We start from the raw sequence: 19727 nt of genomic DNA, 5'->3' as shown, positions 1-19727 counted from the left end.
CGACCTGATTGATGTTTTATTCTTATTGTATTTCTGACGCTCCAACGATGTGGAGAGGGGAGCCGTCGGCCCCTGGCCTGAGTGACAAAGGCAAAGATCCTCTTCATTTATTAACGTTTCATGAACGAGAACGCAAAACCTTCAATAAAAAGCGAAGGGGTGACAGTCGGAGCGCCGGTTCAAGGTAAGGGAGTCGCTTCATTCAAGAGAAAGGCGCTATATAACAGACAGCTAGCCAGCTGGCACTGGATTCCAGGATATGACGGGTCATCATTATTCTGGCCAATCAGCAGCCAACGGGCCGGTCAGCTCACAGCTCCACCTCCACTATTGAAGGTCAGTAGGCGGCCATCTTGAGTCGGTACGCGCATTGAGCCGCGGGCATCGACAAGGTCTGGCAAGTCCGACGGGCCTCAGCCATTGAAAGCCTCTTATGGTGTTGGGGGGCATTTGAAGTCGGCCCCCAAGGTGACTGGTAGGCAGTGTGAGGACTCGGGGCCCCTCATGTGGTCGGCCGCTGATAGGACGGTTTGAGTGGCCCAGGAGTGACGAGCTGCAGTGGTCAGTCCCACCTGAATTAAATGCTTGGGGTCGTCCCCCAGTGGCCCAAACATGGAGTGCCAATCACAGTGCCAGTATGGCAGCCCAACGACCTGGCCCTGAGAAACAGAAGCCCACCACCAAACCATGAGCAGTGGCGCCGGTGGGGCATCAGGAGGGCGCAGGGTGCAGTCCAGGGATGTTCAGACGGGTCACATCGCCTCTTCCTCCTGCCACAGTCATCAGGCGTGCCAAGGCCCGCGGGCACAGCAGCGCTACAGCTTCTCCAGATGTGTCCTTTGGCCTTTCAAGCAGCACACGGACAGTCAAGGGTGGGATGCCAGCCCGGGGGGCCACAGCTGGAAGCGTCCCAGACGTCACTGTGAGAAAGCGGAGCAGGGCGACCGTATTAAAGGATTAGAGCGCAGCCGTTAATTGCAGACAGACTTGGAAAACATTCCGTGTAATGAAAACCAAAGCGGGCCATGCACACCACATTGGGGGGGGGGGCACTTCTTGGGTTTTCCATGGTGTCCTCCGTGTGTAGGACCCTCACCTGTGCCCCCGCGACCCTGAACCACATCGTGCTGCCCTCTCTGAGCGTCCCCAGCTGCCATACTAAACCATTAAACTGGGAGTGCCACCTTGAGAACGGGCTGCCCTTGGCATCGGCTCCCCTTCTGATGAGTTATTCATGTAAACAACAAACTGCTGTGCGGAGGAAGCTGTCACGCCAACATTCCAGCAGAGAGTCTGTGCCCACGTCTGTGCCCAGAAGAGCAGGGCCAGCCCAGGACCAGATGGATCTCCATCAGGAGTCGGCAGTCCAGCAAACCTGGACATGCCTGGGGTGTCACGGTGTGACTGGGCACGGACCCCCGCCAGGCCCCTGTGGGTCCGCCTGACTCGATTCGGTCCATGATGCCATCCTGGAGGGCATGAGGCCCTGCGGCTCCTGCTGGACTATGGCAGTAGAATTTCAGTCCACAAACAGGCGGCGTGGAAGCCCCCGCAGTCAAAGCCCCCCTTTGGTTTGTCACAGCGGCACAAAGTCATCCTTAGCTTGGCGGAATCCTTGTGGATTTTTGACAGTGCAAGTCTTCAAGCCTTAATCCAAATTGGAATAATAGAGGGACCCGAGTGACCCCGTCACGCCCCCCACCCCCGCTCTGCCCTCCCGCTCGTCACGGCGCTTTGTCTCGTTGCCCCCTGGCGGCCAGTGGCAGCCCTGAATGACACAGAGCACATGCACTGGGACGCCCCCATTGGTGCCTCCCCACCCAAAGCCAAGTAGGAGACACGTGACGCCACATTTGTGGGTGTGACCCTCTGAGCTCGACCTGCCCGTCAGTCTTTCCAAAGGTCTTCTCCTGTGGCCAGCTTGACCTGGTGGGACGGTTTATGGTGGTCAGTGGACTGAAGAGAACACCGATGGACAGCGACTGAGCAGGTCCTGTGACACTGTGGGTGACGTCAGTGTGACATCTAATGGTCAGTTCGTGTTAAGGTCACTGAGGCACATCGAGTCACCGTCATCAGGTCACCGAGTGCTGACCAGTGACTTGTGGGGTTTCTGGCCGTGACCACTTGGACCGAGTCACTGGGGACGTCAGACTACACGACGGGCTGTCAGAGGCGTGAGCGTCAGGGCCTCAGCTGTCACAGAGCGAGAGGTGACCATTCATGTGGCCTCAAAGCGGACAGATGGACAGACAGAAGCCACCATTGAATGCTTTCTAGAACTGGCGTAGTGGCTAAGGCTTTGGCCTTCAGACCCTGAGGTTCAGTGACGTCACCTACTGGAGCTCCAGTTGTGCCTCAGGGTCACCTTGGATAAAAATGTCACCTGGTGTACCCGAGGAGCAGGAGTGTCCTACTGGTGTCCCGGCCTTCGGGAGTTCGGACTGGATTGTTTGTCACCAGTTTTCTCTTTTATGATTCCATTGTCCCCATTGTCACCGTTTCAATGAAACTCAGCTTGACAGGAAAAGCCACCTGCTGCACTCGGTCAAAGGCGCTATATGAAAAGGTGTCACCCGCCGGGCCCATGGTGGCTCAGAGGACAAAGGCAGGCTGGGCCTTTAAAGCCAATGGCACCCCAGCACAGCTGTGTTTAATATCTGAGCCAACGCCACCCGTGAAATTGGCATTTGGCACTTCGGCTAATTTGATCAGCAGCAGCAGGCATGGAAATGTGCAGGGCGTGCAGAGAAAGCCCGGAAATGAACTCCGAATGCCACGCTCTTATATCACGCTGGCTTTCATTGTGTTTTGTTTGGGGGTCCAGTGGTCCGTATCTCCCTGCGCTTTGCCAACACTACTGACTCTAAGCAGAAGCACGCTAGCCTGGTAGGGCACACATAGGGATGCCAGTGACACTCCTGGCCAGGGGTCTGCTCGGTGGGTTGGCATGAGGCCCTCACTGTGTGTCCACAGGAGGCCTGATGGTGAAGCTTGTCACTTGTATTGTCCCCATGACATTCTGTCACAAAGGAGGAGGCAGCTCACTTTTAACAAGACCCCACGGAGGTCATTCTTATCTTGGTCCATAACAGGGAGGTCCACAGGGGGCCGCTGTCAAGACCACCCTCGTCTGCACCTGTGCTGGCCAGTCACTGTCACACACTGGAGTGTCTAAAGAGAGCGGGCAGGGTGCCTATGGGGCAGGCTCCACCCAAAGTGTTTTGAGGGTCTTTGTTTGTCCTCCTCGTCCTTTGGATGGCTGTTTGTGACGTCGCGTGACATTTTGCTGCCCTGAGCCTCTGCTTCCCCTTTACTGTGTCACTGGACGTCCGTCTTATTAAATAATCTCAGGCAAGTCTCAAGAGGGCCACCAGTCAGGCCAACCTGCACGCCCGGTGGCACAGGGAGAACATGCAGGTGCCCACCAGGGGGGGCTCCGGTTGGTGGCACATCAGCTTCAGTGACAAGACAGATGGCATCTGCTGGACTGAAGAGATGGACGCCCACAGAGACAGCACGCCAGTCCCACTCAGAACTCACTCAAGCCCACCAGCACCTGCCCATCTGTTTATAGCACCAGCCGGGCACACTCCCACTTTCAGCCAACCTGAACTCAAGCAGACCCCATGCAGAAGACACGACCCACCAGCCACTCCGGCACCAAACATAGAACTGTCATCTGTCACCCAGTGACACAGTGCTGTCCAGGCCGGGTCTGCTGGAGTGACCACACTGGCACTGGCCTCGAGGGTCGAGCACCTCAGAGAACAAGCAGGGGGTCCTCTGTGTGGCGATGTGCCATGAAAGAACAAAATGAAATAAAGCAGAACGACCAACGACTGGAGACCCTGTGGCTAGACGGAGCACTGCTGCCACCTGCTGGTGATCCTGTGCCACTGCACTGCTCACGTGGACCTGCCGCAGTTCACGGGGGTCCACTGGCCCCTCATGGCCTCCTGCAGATGTCCTGCTAACTGGCTGCCCGTTCTGCATGGGCACTGGCCGACTGACCAGTTAGGTGGCTGGAGTCTGGACACACTGACTTGCCACAGCATGGGGTCCCCTTCAATGTGCCCTGCTGGCATGGAGGAGCCAACAGGGCTGAAGGGTCCCGAGACCATGGCAGCACCGCCACCCCTGTTTACTGGAGTGCAAGGAGATGGAAGCCAGGAAGCCAGAGGGTGAGCGGGGGGGGGGTCATCTCACAGCCCCCTGGCATTGGCACAGCCAGACAACATAATGTGTGGGCAGAAGTCCAGTGTGGCAGAGTGAGCCGAGCTTGAGGAGAATGGTGGGCCGCAGTGTGTGTAGTGAGCATACGAGCCGGGGACTAAGTGGGGACAGAGTGAGGACCAAAGGAACAGCTGGCCGGCCACACTGTCCACCTGGCAGAAACACAGAGGGCAAGCTGAAGTGGCCTTCTGGAGGGCTTGTATGGGATTTAAGGAACTGGGGCTGGGCCACAAGATCAGTGGGCAACCCGGGCATCAGGTGGGTCTTCACAACAGGACCCTTAAACTGGCAGATCATTGTCATCAGCAAAGGCCCTGGAGTGGCCCTCAGATTGGGGTGGACGCAGTGAAGACCCTATGGAGTTCTACAGTGGGGGGGCCGAAGAGCAAAAGTGAGGACTTCGAGGGTCAGCCCAGCTCAGGGAAGCAGGGAGCCCTAAGTTGTGGGCAGACTCCTGGGGGCTCGCAGTGACACTAGAGGAGGCTCTGACCTGGCACCAGTCTGTGGACTGCAAGTGTGTCTTAGGGGCCCAGAAGTGACCTTGGAAGTGACCACAGGCTGAGCCTCAAAAGGGGTCTCAGCCAGGAGGCCATCGAAGGGGAGGTGCAGGTACGCGTTAGAGAAGGCGCCAGGCCCGTTGGCACAGTGCTGGGGTCTAAACCCACTCTCTTCACCTGCGAGGCCACCAGGTTTGCCATTTTGTCCCCAGTTGTATCTTGGAGAGTCCGTCCTAACCAGCAGTGTCCCTGCCATGTGTCTTTTTCCCCAGCAGATGGTGCTGTTGTGCTAAACTGGCCTCGGGAAGTGAGGGTCCGCTAAGATGGCTCTAACTGCAGCCTCCTGAGCCCACGACGAAGGTCACTCAACCTCCATCTTAACCATAGCGGCAACAGTCTTACCATACGGGGGTCCTGGAGGGGATGCGCTCTTAAGCAAGGGCACACGGGCACCACTACTGGCTAAAGACAGCAGGGCAGGGAGGGGAGGACCCAGTCTGTGGTGTCATATGTTGGACGTGGCTTCATCATCCCAGGCACTGAGACCCCAGGTGGCTTTCATCCATCACCACCAGTGAAGTTCTAATGCTGACGGGGGGGCACGGTGGGGCAGTCCACTCCCTTGTCTCTGAGCTTCGAACAGCAAAGTCCATTCTGAAGGTCAGTGGGATTTCCAGAGCGTTAGGAGTCGGTTAAAGCCGTGGTGCCCGCTCTTTGTTGTTGGGGATGTTTTTGTTGTGCCAGTGCAGTGCGATGGCCAATTTAATATTAAGACCCACAGAAAGAGCGAAGCCAAAGTGGGCATGGTAGGAGGGTGAAAAGCCAAAGACACAAGAGGAGTGCAAGAGGGGTGGCCAACGATGGGCGACTGAACACCAAAACCCCAAAGATTTAAAAATGGGACGTGGAATATCCTGATGGCGTCATCCTGATGATGTCACAACTTCTAGGAGATGCGTGACAGCGAAGGCAGCCTGCCAAAATGGTGGCAGAAATTCGAAAGACAAAAGTGAAACCCAAACGCAGATCCTCAGAAAGCGAGAAGCCAGAAGTGGCACTCATGTTGGTGACGTTGCTGTGTCACATCTGGGGACCTGATGTGTGTGGCTGTGGAGTGCTGGTTAGTGGGCGGACTCACCTTTGCCAGGTTCGCTCAGTGGGGTGGCATGGAGGCTACTCAATCCCAGACGGTGACGTTGGTGGATTAAAAGCTCCTCAGCGCCCCTGGCCTTGCTGGTTTCGCCATGTGACGTGTGTGGTGGTCTGGATGCCCAGGTGGACCTGCTCTGGACCCCTTGGTGGCCTTCACTTGTGACTTTGACCCTTTTGGATTTGATGTTTCAAGCCTTTGGTTTTTTTCTCATTGTTGGATTTTTTTCTTCGGTTTAAGAGGTCGGTGAAATGGACCGACTCCGTTTGGGACGGGGGGGAACGGGTCAGGCCTTCAGGTGACATCCTTAGCCAAATCCAAACCTGCGTGACGAATTCCTCCAATCAGATGATGACGGCTCATGTGCACCTCGGGTGCGTTTCTCGTGTCTGTCGTGTGACGGTGACGTGATTGTTGTCCTGCTGTCACGAGGCTGTAGGACAACTGTGACGATGAGCTCAAATGAATGACAATGACCACACACAGACACACGCGGGCGTCACGTAGCAGCTTTATGGAGACAGAGGACAGCAGGGACGGGCCAGCGGTACTTTTAAATCAAATGACAGACATGTGACCTCCTTACAAACACAAGCCCAATGGGACGAGGACAGTCACAAGCGCAGCGTCACAGGGGGGTACGACTCAATGGCCATGATGAGCACATTCTGTGTGTCCCTTCGTCACCTCTCTGGTCCTTACACGCAGTTATTTAAGAGACCCAATGCACTTTCAGAAATGGCAAATTATATTTTGTATCTTTAAAAAAATCAAATATTAATAAAAACTTCTATAGCCTAGAAAAGCAACTTATTGCAATTTAGTTACATAGAAAAATAGAGCGTAACATACAAAGAAATGTCATTTAAAGGAATCTGTACACGACCGGAAGGCGGCCCACCAGCCCGTCTGTGCCCTGTAAAGTGACCAAGAGGGGACCGCGTCGTCACCCACCCCATCATTATCATCCCAATCCGTCAAAGCAGCACGGTGGTACGAGCCCCCCATGCTACCACTGCCACAGATGCGCCCACTGAATTTGGTCGGCTGCCCTGCCCTTTAATGCCCACCCACTCGTGCTGCGGGGGCTCGCACTTTCTCATTTTTGCCCAGTTTAAAATTAAAAAGTGAGGGGTTTCTTCTGCACCCACCGCTAAAACAGGCGACGCCTGAAATGTGGTGGGACACACCAGCGGGGGGCCGCTAACTCCATGCTTCAGGGTTTGTCTCAGCCCACCGACACCACAGCCAGGAGCTCATGTCAGAGGGGGGTGAGGGACGTCAATCCGTTGGGGGCTTCAAAGCCCAACACAGTAAGCCAGCGGACAGGATGGCATCTAAGCGGTAACGGCGGGTCCTCCCGTGCGGCTGTATTGGGCACATTGTCCACCAGCTGTCTACCCTGTGATGTCCGAGGACTGAAGTCCTCCCAGAAACCCCCTAAAAATAACGTCAAGGATGCAAAGCTGGGACGTTCAGCAGGAGCGTGCCACCATCTTATATACGCCGAGCATCACGTGACCTCCATGCCACGCAAATTGACGGTGACCAGCAGAAGTTTGCTCTGCAGCATTCATTCACGAGGAGAGCCAATTGGCTGTCAGATTAGCGCCCATGTGACTGTGTTGTCTAATGAGCGGAGTGTTTCACTGCATCGCCACACACTGTCTGTGCCACAGCAGCGGATGGTCAAGGAGTACGATGAAGGACTCTCCGTTAGTCGAGTGGCATGGCGGCCGCGGCAACTTCCTGGTTGGACCCCAAGATGGCAGACCCTGACTGGCGCGTCCTCGTGTGTGTTTTGTCACATTTGCTCTTTTCATCTCCGCACATTTATGGTGTGAAGCTCCACCCCCATTGCTGGTCACAAGATGGCCGGTCGTCGTTCTGTTCCACTTTCAGCTCCCCGGCGCGTTTGGATTTGAGGTCCTCGTCATTACTTTACACAGCGACTCTCTAATTTAAAGGACGGGTGACTGTTTTTGAAGGCCTCCCCTTGTCCTTCTATCATTAGGCGAGTGCAGGCCGGCAGCCCGCTCAGAGAGTTTGGGCAACGCCTCACTGCAGCCTGGGCCTGAGGACCTGCGGCGGTGAACGTGGACACATTTCAGCCCCCAAAAGCCAGGGGTGAATTGTCACTGAACCTGGCAACTGGCAAAGGCGGAGCTCAGGTGATCCGACAATGAAAGCTGGCACCTCGGCCAATGGTTTTGTTAGATTTAGTGGACCGCGGGCAAGAGGGGCTTCAGAAAAAGTCAAATGTGCTCATCAGAAGTGACTCCTCAACCTCCACGCAGCCACCACTGCACCCAAGAAAAGGCGTCACGTTGTGTTTAAAGAGGACATCTGAGATCCCAACCACCCCCGTGTGTCCCCTACCACCGAGAGGGCTCCTCGAGCGCCAGCCCAGCTGTCCACTCCAACAGGGACACCCATTCAAATTCATGTCTTATAAATGGCTGTGAAGTTTCAGGGGCACACTGTGGCCGTGGTTGGTGCGCCCGCCGTGCTCCTGCTCTAATGCCAGCGTTCTCAGCACGTGACACCTCGTCAGAGTGGGGCCACTGCAGGCCTTTCATGTGACACACCCTCGGCGCTAGACGTCAGTGTGACACGGCCTTCGGACGACGAGGGGACGCAGCAAGTGAAATCCTGCAAGTCTGAGCACCACCGCTCAATAACTGAACTGGTAAAGAGCCGACCTCCCGTGTACTGGGACACTCGGGCCGGACCGCCATCATCGACTAGTCTTCTTATTCCCAGCCCTAACTCTACAGGTGTGGCGGTGCTGGCACAAACCCAGCGTCAAGCCCGAGCCAAGAGCAGCCTAATGGTAAGCTGTGTCAGTTCAAGACCCCCCAGTCCAATAAAAACAACAACGATTATCATCCTGGGAAACACTTCTAAGCTACACCTGGGGACGGATTCTGGTGAACACAAGGCCACCGCTGCCACCTCCGCCGTGTCCGCATGCCGGTGGAGTTCCCACTTCACCCCCCACTTCTGCGCGTTTCTCATGAAAGCGTAGCGAATGTTCACCGCCTCACCCAATGGCCAGCGAGCTGCCGTTTTTTAGACAGTTGACCGTACAGGTGAAAGGTCAGTGCGACGTCACAACTTCCTTCTGCTAGTGCCCTCTGACCCCGCCTCCCAGACCACCAACAGACCTGTGGGGCGAGTAGCCCTCCCTCACAGAAGCCATCAAGTGCGACTTGTCCTTTCCATTCGTCTGCCATCTCTGGCCTGCCAAGGCGAATAAGCAGACCCCACCACTCGACAACCAACTGGTCCTGCCAGGGAAAGTGAAGTAGCTGGTGCTGCTCTGGGAAGCGCGTGGGTGCCACCCAACACAAGAGCATGGCACAGTGCCCGGCCCATCAAGCTTGTCAGGTTAGTTGCGGTGTCCCACATCTCATTCAGAGTTCTTTAAAAAGAGTGCCATCCTGGAACTGGGCATGGAGAACTGGGCAAACTGACCTGAGACGCTCACCTGATGCCACTTTAGAGAAAAGCAAGAAATAGTCAGCCAGTGCAAAAAGAAGAAAGAGCAGCGTGGGCATGTGCCAGTCATACATCAAGAAATAAAAGAAAAAAGGAGGAAAGCCGCGGGCACAAGCAGCCCCCTGTGTACAGATCGGCCTATTGGGGGACGCTTGTGACATAACAGCATTAGAACAAAGCCAAGTGCTTTAAAGACAGGCGCATACTGCACACTCACACACTACGGCGCTGCCACATGCGCACTCCAAGTCGGCCCGGGGGTCTGCTCTCGCCATGCCCACCCGGCGTGTGCTTCTGCTCAGACACGCTGTGTCAGTACGTGTCCTCCGAGTTGTGTGTGTATGGAATAGAATACAATAGAATACATACTGTACAGGGAAACACTGAGACCACGGAGACTGGAGAAGACCCCACAGAGGATGTGTCATGCCACTCCCATCATAGCTCTGCAAGCCCCCCCCCCCCCCCCTTCTGGCCCTGGCATTGGCACTGGCACTCTCATCCTTGAGAGAACAATGGCAATGTGGTGACTGTCACCGGTTTCATTTATTTTACCTCCGATTGTTCAGTCGAGACCCCAACTCTCTGTCCTCTACGTGTGTGCACATAGGGAGCGTCTATGGAGCCTCTCCCAGTGCCCACGTCACTAATGCCAGCTTCTCTCTAACTCACTGACCAGAGGACTTCACCTCCAGTTTCACCCAGGGGTCCTCGCTGGTGGCATTTAAGGAATGCTGGCACTGGCAGTCGACGTTCTGCTACAAGGATGGAGACTGAAGGTGACAGCTGAGAAAGTCAGTGAGAGTTGGCAGGGGACACGAGACATCTGTGCTTGTCATTTTGTCACTTTGCTTTGTATTAAACCCGGTGGGTTCCCAGCCCCTCAGGGTCTCTCCCAATTCTTGTCTTTCCAATAAATAAAAAAACTTACCGTCTATCCATCCATGTACCGTATACACACAAGTGACAGTGGGACGTGTTGGGTACATACAAACATGCTCTAGCGGGCTGTGTGTGTGTGTGTGTTTCGACATTCCGTTACATACAGACGCAGCGCACACGCCGGTAATTCACAGGGACACCGGGGGACGCCTCGAGAGCTGCTGCAGGTCTTCACAAAATCGCAGCTTCCCTCATCAGCCCCGACGTCACCTCGGGGACCCTTTGGGTACAAGCAGCGCCACTTGTGACCGCTGCTGTGTGTGTGTGTTCCATACCTGCTGTGTATTCATCGATATCTCCATCGCACACACACACGGTACGAGTCCATACAGGGCACATACAGTATACACAGCGTAGAGCCCCTCGCAGTGTGTGCCTGTCCCCTTTGTTCCATTTGTTCCCCCCAAGCAGAGTCTGCGTGTCATGCTGCTGACCTGCCCGAAGCCTCGGCCCAAGTGGCCTTTGCAGTAGCGTGCAGGCCTGTGGACGGTGCCTGCCTGCCTCCCTCCATCCTCGCGTCCCCGTTTGTCCAGTGGTGCAGGACGGACCGCCGACTGAGGGTCTGTTTGCACATTTCAGATTAGTGCTCCGACTCCCAGTCAGTCCAGTTCAGATCTGAAGACAAAGGGCGCAGTAGGAGTTCAGTTCAACACCTCCTGGTGACACATGCGCCTCGCCAGCTTTCCTGTGAAGGGGCCCCCGAGCCAGACCACCAGACTACGAGTAGACTGGCATGGAGACGGCGCTTCCACTCGAGCATGTATTTATTTATTTATTTTTTTGGGAGCACAGAAGAGTTTGCTCACGTTAGTGCCAGGGTGCATCGCTCGGCCTCTTCAAACAAGCACCCAGGTTCCATCCCACGGCCCACTGTGATCCCTCAGGATTGCTCTCACCGTCTTTTGCCCACCCATCACATTGTGCCAGACTTATCCGATGAGCTGTTTGGAAAGATTTTTTCCGTAGGGGTCACAGCCGGGCTGCCCATCCCAGAGCTGCTGCTGCTGCTGGAGCGGTGCTGGACCACCGGCCGGGCAGGCCTCATGGGAGGGGGCCTCAGCTGGGCGCCCGCCATTCGGGCTGACAGGGCGGGCTTGAAGGTGGTCATCATCTCTGTGGTGGAGCTGGCACTGCGCCTCATGGCGGCGTCCGGATCCCGAATCATGATGGTGTGCAGGGGGCTTGCCGGCTCCGAGTTCACAGAGCCCATGCCAGGGTTCTTCAGGGGCTCCAGGGTGTCCAGCACGACATCGGGCGCCTGCTTCACGGTGTTCTGTCGCTCCAGTTCACGTAACTCATTCAGTGCGGTGCTCATCGTCTTCTCAATGTCCTGGAATTCAGAGAAGAAATTCACACTCACTGGTACTTAGCTGCGGTTTAACCAGAGGCAGAGTCACCTGGCTGGCGTCGTGTTTAGGGGTCAAAAGTTGGGCTCGAGGGTGAACGCACGTGACAGTACAGGGACACTAAAAATGGAGGGACCACCAGCAAAGTGGCACAGAAGAAATGAAACAAACCCACCTCTGCCAGGGCTTCGGCTTCCAGCGATTTGTGGTCCCCCAGGCTACTATGTCTGGTGGAGCCAGGGGTCTGCCTCAGCGGGTGGCCATCTGCCAGGGGTCTCCTTTCCGAATAGTTGATGCTGCCGGCACTGCCAAACATCGCCATTCTGCGCTTTTCCGGGCTGTCCATTCTGCCTCGGTTCACAGACATTTTGTGAGGGCTACTGGGACAGGCTGCTGCTCTCGGAGGCGTGTCCAGGGCTGGCGCGGTCCCTCTCGGTGGGCTGTTGTTGTCTGCGCCACTTCTACGACGTGGAATGGCAGCCCCGTCTGACCGCAAGCGGACCCTAGGGGCAAACAAAACCAAAGTGGAATAAACAGTCTAAACAACTACTACGGGGCTCGCCTCCCATTGGCTGCCTTCTTCTTCCAGCTCCGCCCATCCTGTAAGCGTCACCCACTTCCTGTCTGATGTCACATGTCTCTACGCCCCCATTTGCGGTTTGCCGAAGCCACTGATTTAACATGACATGACATGGCACCACCTGCAGCCAGGTGGGTGTGGGCACTTCAGTCCTGTGCCTCGCCCTGCCCACAATACTCTAAGCCCTGACCAGCCAAGTACCCAGGTGAACAGTGACCCACCTGCCCATGACACCACTGAAGCTGTACTCCGCCAGGTGCTCGCAGGGCGACTGGATGTCATTCTTCGACGAGGCCTTGTCGTCCAGGAGAGGGCCGCTGCTCGCCTCGCTGTCCGCCTTCTGGCTCAGGCTGTCGGAGAAGGCGTCGTCCCTTAGGGGGAAAGCAAGAAGAGAGGAGTCAGAGAGAAACTTTGGGACCCCGTTTACTGTCGGGTGTCCGCAGCACCAAGAAACTCTCACGACAGTCACAGTGCCGCACAACAAAACCTAAACGTCCTATGCAATCACAGCCCATAACCACAGGCAGAGTGACAGAGAGGAGAGCACGGCCAGAGTGTGTCCTCATGTCCCCGACTCGGGCAAGAAAAGTTCAGGAAGGCTGGCGGGTGCCCTGCAGCCCTGGGCTGAGCAATGACTGCCAGTCTGTCATGCCACGCTCACCTCAGGGCTCTGGCCGAAGTGCCAGCAGTATGGTGACACAGACAGAGAGAGACTTACATGTCCTGCACCACGATGTACTGATGAGGGATCAGCCCGTCGACGCCATTGTGACGTCCTTCCCACCAGTCTTCAGACGCTCGGTGGTAGAGCAGCAGTGACGCGCCCTTCTTGAAGGAGAGTTCCCGGGGCGACCGCCCGATGTAATCAAACTTGGCAATCGCTTCAATCTGCTCCACCTCTGTGAAGGACAAAGAGAAGAACATTGTTAGAGGTGACCGTGACAATAATGCTATCAGTAGGACACAAATGACTCCACAGACACCAGGAACTAAAAATCCGGCGTTAACGTATGGGGGTAGGGGTGGGGTAGGATGGGCGCTCACCAGTGCTACGGGCGATAGAGAAGGTTGTCAGTCGGCATACGCCAATCCTATCACACGTAGACGCAATGCCACGCCACCTGTCCCCAGGGTCACACTGTTTGTGATGAGCCACTGTAGCTTCACTCTGACCTGCTCCCCCCAACGTGTCTGTCCTGTGATTTGATTCGGAGGACAAGGGGGCCGAGGAGTAGAAGGCACAGCGAGTGTACAAAATGTGAGTGTCCTTGAAGCGGAGGCAGGTGCCTGCAGTGGCTGTGCTCCGATTATTCTGCATTTCATTTTATTACGGTGGGTGGGTGACGAGTCTTGATTCAGCTCTCCATGTGTTTGTCACGTTTGTTTAATCATGCTGAGAGTGAGTGACACCAAAGTGGCGCCATCATGAATGGGTTAAATTCAAGTCTTCAGTGGCAGCGACTGTTAGCCATGTGAGCGGATGTTGTCACTGCGCGCCACGCCTTTGCGTCACCCGATTTGAGCTTTGGATAAATTCTGCACACTGAGAGAAGACGTCAAAGCACGTGGGTGCCAGTCAGGGACTGAGACTCGCGGGTCGCTTAAGGACCTGCCCGCCAGGTTTCTTGGGATGTTTGTTTTGCGTTTTTTTTTTTTATATAACCGATTCTTGGCCTGCTGGTGTTCCTGGTCATCTTTCAGAAGGTCGCCCTAACAAAGCGAGTCCCCCCGGTCCCCCACTTCACTGTCTCTAACTGCACACGTGATGATAATGAGCTAAAAAGTGGGCAATGACGTCCCACTGTAAAACTCCAATGGGGACCCGAGACTCCGGCGCATCCTCGGCTGCCTGCCAGGGACTTTGTGCAAATGCCAGCTTTCTCCAAAGAAAACAAAAAAGAAAGAAAGAAACCCGAGACGACTAAAAGGGTTTAAATGTGGCTGATGGAGCGAGGATGTAAGGCAAGAGCCCAGAGTGACGTCTCGCCCTGCAATATTAATGAGCTGTGCAGACTCCGAGGACTCCAATGGCAGAAGACACAAAGACGCGCCACGATGATCCCTCCAGGTCCCCAGACCACGATGGGGCTTCAAGAAACCAAATCTGCAAACGCAAGTCGAAGGAAAGGAAGAAGCAACGCTAGCAACATCTCATCTCCTCGTGTGCAATGAATTAGCAGAACATCTGGGAATCGTGTGGTGCCAGGGCACAAAACCACCGCAAGGTGACACCAGAGTGACGTTTGAATGGCTCCGGTCCTTCAGCCCATTTGCAGTGTTCATTTTCAGACTCCCAGCCTGACTGGCCACCATTAACAGCCCTAAAACGAGCGCGGCGCCCAACGTCCTCATCAACGGTGGCCGCCTTCAATTCTTGTCCACTGCTTCCTTCCCTGCTCCTGTTGCTGTGCCCCCGTTATGCCCCCTCAGTGCATATTTGCAGTCAAACTACACAGGCCTAGGCAGCCAGCCAGGCAGGGACAGCAGAGGCACGTGTAGAGGTGGGCACGTCAGATACCAACATGGGCACATCGGCCTGTTTGTTGTGAGCACAGAAATGCTGGTCCAGAGAAGGACTCACTGGAAATGAACAGACCAGGAGGGACAAGCCAGGGCGCCATCAAATAAACGGGCAAGAGCTCAGAGGCAGGACAGCAAACACAGCGGGCACCAAAAACGCACAAACCATAGGACAGCAAAGCCAAAGATGCCCAGAAAGGTCATCAGAAACTGTCTAATGGGTAGCATTGACCAAGGACCTCGGGCGCTGCAAGGCAGGCACACTGGTGACATGGCACGGCTGTCAAAAGTGTGCCCGGCGTCAAAATGGCACCACCAAGATGTAAAAAATAACGACAGTGGGACAAATCTGGCAAAATTTGAAATGTTTGTGCCAAGGCCAAAACAAAAAAATAAGATTTACAACCCGGGGGATTGGGGGGGTTAGCACCTCGTGCAGGGGGCGAGGGTCTTTGTGTTGATGTCGCGTTCTCCCTTTGTGGTGATGTGCACATTAAAGCAGCCACTTTAATAACTTGGCCTCCTTGACATTCACCCCAGGTTCAAGGTTGGCTCCAGAGTGCCTCCACTGGTCACAGAGGCAGTGTGCCAAATCCCAGTGGTAGTGGAGATCCGTATAGTCAAAGTTGACCAAACGGCCAAAGGTTTTCTTCAGACAGGCATCGGCCAATTTGACATGCCTGGCTCGAGGCTCACTGCCTGCTTTAGTGTCTAAACAAATGACAAAGCTGGGCACATCTGCTCAAGTGCCAGGATGGATATCTCCTGGGACCATCACACGGTGTGCTGCTCTCTTCTATCAGTCGGGGTCAACAGGCTAAGCAGGCACAGAAATGAAAATGTCACTCCGCACGAAGGTGGCACCCAGTGGGCCAACTCAGTTCTGTTAACAAAGCTGATCTCTGTGCTCCTGCTTAACGTCGTCACGGGATTGTTGAAATATCTGACAATCTACACCATGCATGAGACTTGAATTTGAAAAAGCAGACCACCAATGCCAAGCGTCTGACCTATGAGCTCGGTGGCCAGCGGGCAGGCCAATGGCACAGTGGTAATGCCGCTCAGCCTGGCACAGCACCTCTCCAGACCCTGAGGTGCAACTCTCCTGCTGATTTGCTCCGTCTGTCTGCAGTCTTCTGAATGCTGGTGCACCTGTGCCCCTTTGCTCTTGTGAAAGAGCTGATTTGACAGTGCCATCTGGTGCCCATTCTGCTCGTTTACTTTATGATTTTAAACACTTCTGCCATCTTCCACTTACTGAAGTGGCGCAATTCAGCTGTAGGCAGAGTTTTGTGCAGGCTTAAAAAGCTCCTCCCACCACCATGTGCCCCCTGTGCCCACATACCCACCACTGCCAATGTGACCTCCTTGTGTCTAGTGTCGCTAGCGTACAGTGACCTCATCTGCTGTAAGTGTCACCTTCAAGGTCACACTTGTGCTTCACTCCCAAGATGGTGGGATGGGAGAATAAAGCAGCCTGGTCCCCCCACATTAAAATGAAACTGGAATTAGTCATGACATGATGTGAAAAGGGCATGTGGGCAATGCCATGTCTGCCTGCCTGCCTGCCCACTGTGGAAATTTGGCAGGCTTTATCTTCAAGAAAATGTGTCTGGGAGATTCAGTTTTCAGTGAGGCAGCGGTCTTGAATAGGGTGACATGTTTTAAAACTTCACCATTGTGCACATGTCCCCAAAAAGCTGCAGAGAATTAGGGACACGCCTCTTCCGTGCCACTTCAGTTATGCATCAGTTTATCTTGAGAGCGGGCACTTAGCTTATGCATTTTGGACATTGCCCTCCTCTACTCGTCTGACCGCAGTTTCTGATGGCACTCACTGAACCAGAAGCGGAGTTGTGTGTGGCACTGGCCTGCGCCTGGTATACTGCCCGGAGACACAGGGATGGTGCCAACTTGAACCAAACCTCGAGTTGAAACTGTGCCCAGCGAGCCACGTGATCATCATGGATGTGCAAGTAAAACCCACCTCGAGTGATGTGGACTTGAATGAGGGGACCTAAGCCTGTCACACATCCACAGGCCCGACGTTGCACTAACATGGCCTCGCAGCCTCACCGTCTGCACATTATAATGACTCGCTGGCAATGCCCTGGGCATGAAGCAGCCAGCAGTCTTACAGACATCCGAATTCTCCATCAGGCTCGTCTTTAAAAACAAAACTGAACTTCACCTAACTACAGACCCTCCACGGACCCTCCAGCACATTGGCCAACCCCATTTTCGATCCCTCGAGGCGGACTCTGCGGTCTGTCTGAGATTGTCGACGCTTGGATTTCACGTCCAGACTTTCTATTCACGCGGCTCGTCTGGAATCCGAGTCACTGCCAGATGAGGAGGACAAACGGTAGGAGACAGAAGTGTGAAATAAAATGAAAGAAAGCGAGCATATGAGGCGGCGGTGGGCCCAACTCACCGTCATCACTGGTGTGCGGCTCCGTCCCATTGTCATGGTCCACTTCATCGATTGTGCCAGGTTCACTATGAGGACTGTCACTGGGGTGAAAACAAAGGAGTTAACTTGATGACTGAGACGCGGGCACATTTCAGACACGGCGCTCAAGGGCCCTCAGAGCCGGGGGTCTCACTGGCATACTCCAAAAAAGGCATGCGCTTCAAAGCCTCCACAACGATCACTGCCAATGTGAGCCCCAGTATGAAGAGGGGCCTTGAATCGAAGGGCCCCCAACCCAAGCTCTAACTTCCAGCCTGCCGCTGTTGTCTTTGTGTTGGTGAAGGACGTGACTTTGTAACGAGTGTGTGCTGAAGATGGGGCTCCGCACACACTGAAGTCAGCCGTAAGGCCTCCGCCGCTCCTCAAGATTTACGATGAGCAGTGCCCGTCACTGATGGGGATAATAAGCCTCGGCGACTGCCACCTAAGTGAATAGTGGGCAGTCTCCTGCCCCCTGATCACACCTTCTCTCCTGGTCAGGGCTTCCAGCACTTTCTAGGGAAATCATAAAAATACAAACCTCCCCAGGTGCCCCCACGTCTGTCCAACTACACGTCAGAATCTCCTCAGCTGGGTCCAAAGTGGCACCAGCTGGCTCTTGGCCAAGGTTCTGTTGCACTGTCAGGCCTCTTGAATGTCCCCAGAAGGACATGCAGATCACCTCAGAAAGGAGAGGAGACCCGGCTTAGCTGCACGGACAGGGACCCCCACCTCACTCCACAAACACGGTGTCTTACATACCCTTCTGTCATTCTATCTGTTCATCCATCTTATAGTGCCTTACACACAGTAGCTCTCTGTTCACAGATGTAAGTTGTGCCCCTCTTCATGCCCAGTATATGGTCAGTCCAACACTTACCAGTATTCCTCTCCTCCGGTCATGCACTTCTCGTACACGGGCCCATCTAGCTCTCGGTGGCTGGGGAAGATACTCTCATGATGGATGATGATCGTCTTTATGACCTCGTTGACGTGAGCCTGGCAGGCTACAGGGTCCTGGCCATCCGGTATTGGCATCAATGTGGGGCCAAAGCAAATTGCCAGGTTGTAAGGATCCATCATATTTTCATCACTGTACTGTGATAAACTGCAAGGGAGAAACATGAAGAGTGAGCACCGAGGTTCACGCGATTAGAGAAGCTTCAGGCCTGCACTGCGGCTGTCCACAAAATGAGGATGCCAAATGCCTTCAGCCTGACATGTTCTACCTCCTGAGTGCCCCCACAGTGGGGGCGGTGGGGCAAAACAACACAAATGAGAAAGGTCTGCAAGCGTCAAGTGGAGACCGAGGGGACTGACGATGGACCAAGAGAACGGGAACCATCACTTCAGCATGGCAAACTTAACACGGGACCACTACCTTGGAAAGCTTGAAAATAAACCAGGCATTCAAAAGGACAGGTGGGCTTCAACAATACTTCAGCCTCCATGCATTCTCCATGAACTGGGCTGGAGCTGAAAACTCAAGAAGAGCCCCGGAGCCTGCTGACCAAATGAGCAGAATGTCCAGAGTGTTGCCATCAAGTCCAAACAAGAATGGCAGACACGTTCACACAAGCGCAGCAGCCACTTACTGGTTGAGGAAGGCGAACAGATAGCGCATCACGATGATGACACTTCGAGGAAGAGTGACGATCATCTGCTGGACGTGGTGCACTCGCTCGGCGGGCGATTCAAGCTCTGGAGGGGACAAAAACAAAAAAGAAAGAACGTTGTGCTTCTTGTTACCACCTGGTAGGCTGGCACCAAGTAGAGTGCGCCTTCCCTCCCCACCCTGTGGATGTCATGGGTTTCATCTGGGGGTCCATGGACCCTGTCACACAGGCTCTGCAAATTCAAGATTGAAGGCAGTCCCACATCAGTGTTTCAGTGCACTTCACAGGATTAATTCAGGAAGAACATCCTGGCACATCCTCCATGTTTTAAGAGGACCTTCATGGGCAACTTGAAAGGCCAACGTGCTGGCACAGGGTAGCAGTTTTGCCCATCACCACTAGAGTCCTCTAACAAGAGCTCAGTGGACCGGGTAACAGGACAGTGCAGCCACCGTTTATATAGCGCCTTTAATATATAAGTATCCACCTGTCACTTAATAGGGCCTTTCACATTTGTCATTGGGAGGATGGCACCCCGGCTACGATGGCTCCGTTTCCCTTTCTCAGTCGGGAGGAGGATTTAATGGACGGACAGAGGAAGGGAGGGAGGCTGCCCGCCAAGAACAGTTGTTCTCCTAGTGTGACAGCTGGCACTGCCCCTCTGGCATGGCTCTGGTTTGCACACCAGCAGTACTGCATGTCAAGTGTAGTTCTGAAGCATAGCCACCAGAGGGCGCTGCTAACAGAGAAGCCTCCCTTGTTTAATGGCAGTTTTGGCCGACCCAGAGGTGCATTATGGGTGCACCAGAAATACTGCCAGGGCAGGTAAAGGGAGCCAGGAGAGGAAGAAGACGAAGCTCACCTGGGAGGAAGAGAAAGAGCAGAAA

The 19727-nt window shown here is 54.6% G+C and overlaps 1 protein-coding gene across 3 annotated transcripts in view; it reads right to left on the bottom strand.

The window, feature by feature from the left end:
• Positions 1-6613: 6613 nt before the first annotated feature.
• Positions 6614-19727, bottom strand: part of srgap3 (SLIT-ROBO Rho GTPase activating protein 3) — an 83694-nt gene continuing 70580 nt past the window's right edge. For 2 of the 3 annotated variants that reach the window (XM_028824960.2, XM_028824961.2), the window contains exons 16-22: positions 18820-18925; positions 18105-18332; positions 17207-17286; positions 12971-13151; positions 12474-12623; positions 11848-12175; positions 6614-11656 (exon numbers count right to left, since the gene is read on the bottom strand). In XM_028824960.2, coding sequence (XP_028680793.1) covers positions 11240-11656; positions 11848-12175; positions 12474-12623; positions 12971-13151; positions 17207-17286; positions 18105-18332; positions 18820-18925 — 1490 coding nt within the window. In that variant the 3' untranslated portion in view covers positions 6614-11239. Of the gene's footprint in view, positions 11657-11847; positions 12176-12473; positions 12624-12970; positions 13152-17206; positions 17287-18104; positions 18333-18819; positions 18926-19727 lie in introns of those variants that run through there. The other variant, XR_007933915.1, reaches the window with a different exon arrangement.

Source organism: Erpetoichthys calabaricus, chromosome 18 (genome assembly GCF_900747795.2).
Source record: "Erpetoichthys calabaricus chromosome 18, fErpCal1.3, whole genome shotgun sequence".
Taxonomy (NCBI): domain Eukaryota; kingdom Metazoa; phylum Chordata; class Cladistia; order Polypteriformes; family Polypteridae; genus Erpetoichthys; species Erpetoichthys calabaricus.
This window is presented reverse-complemented; position numbering and strand designations above follow the sequence as displayed.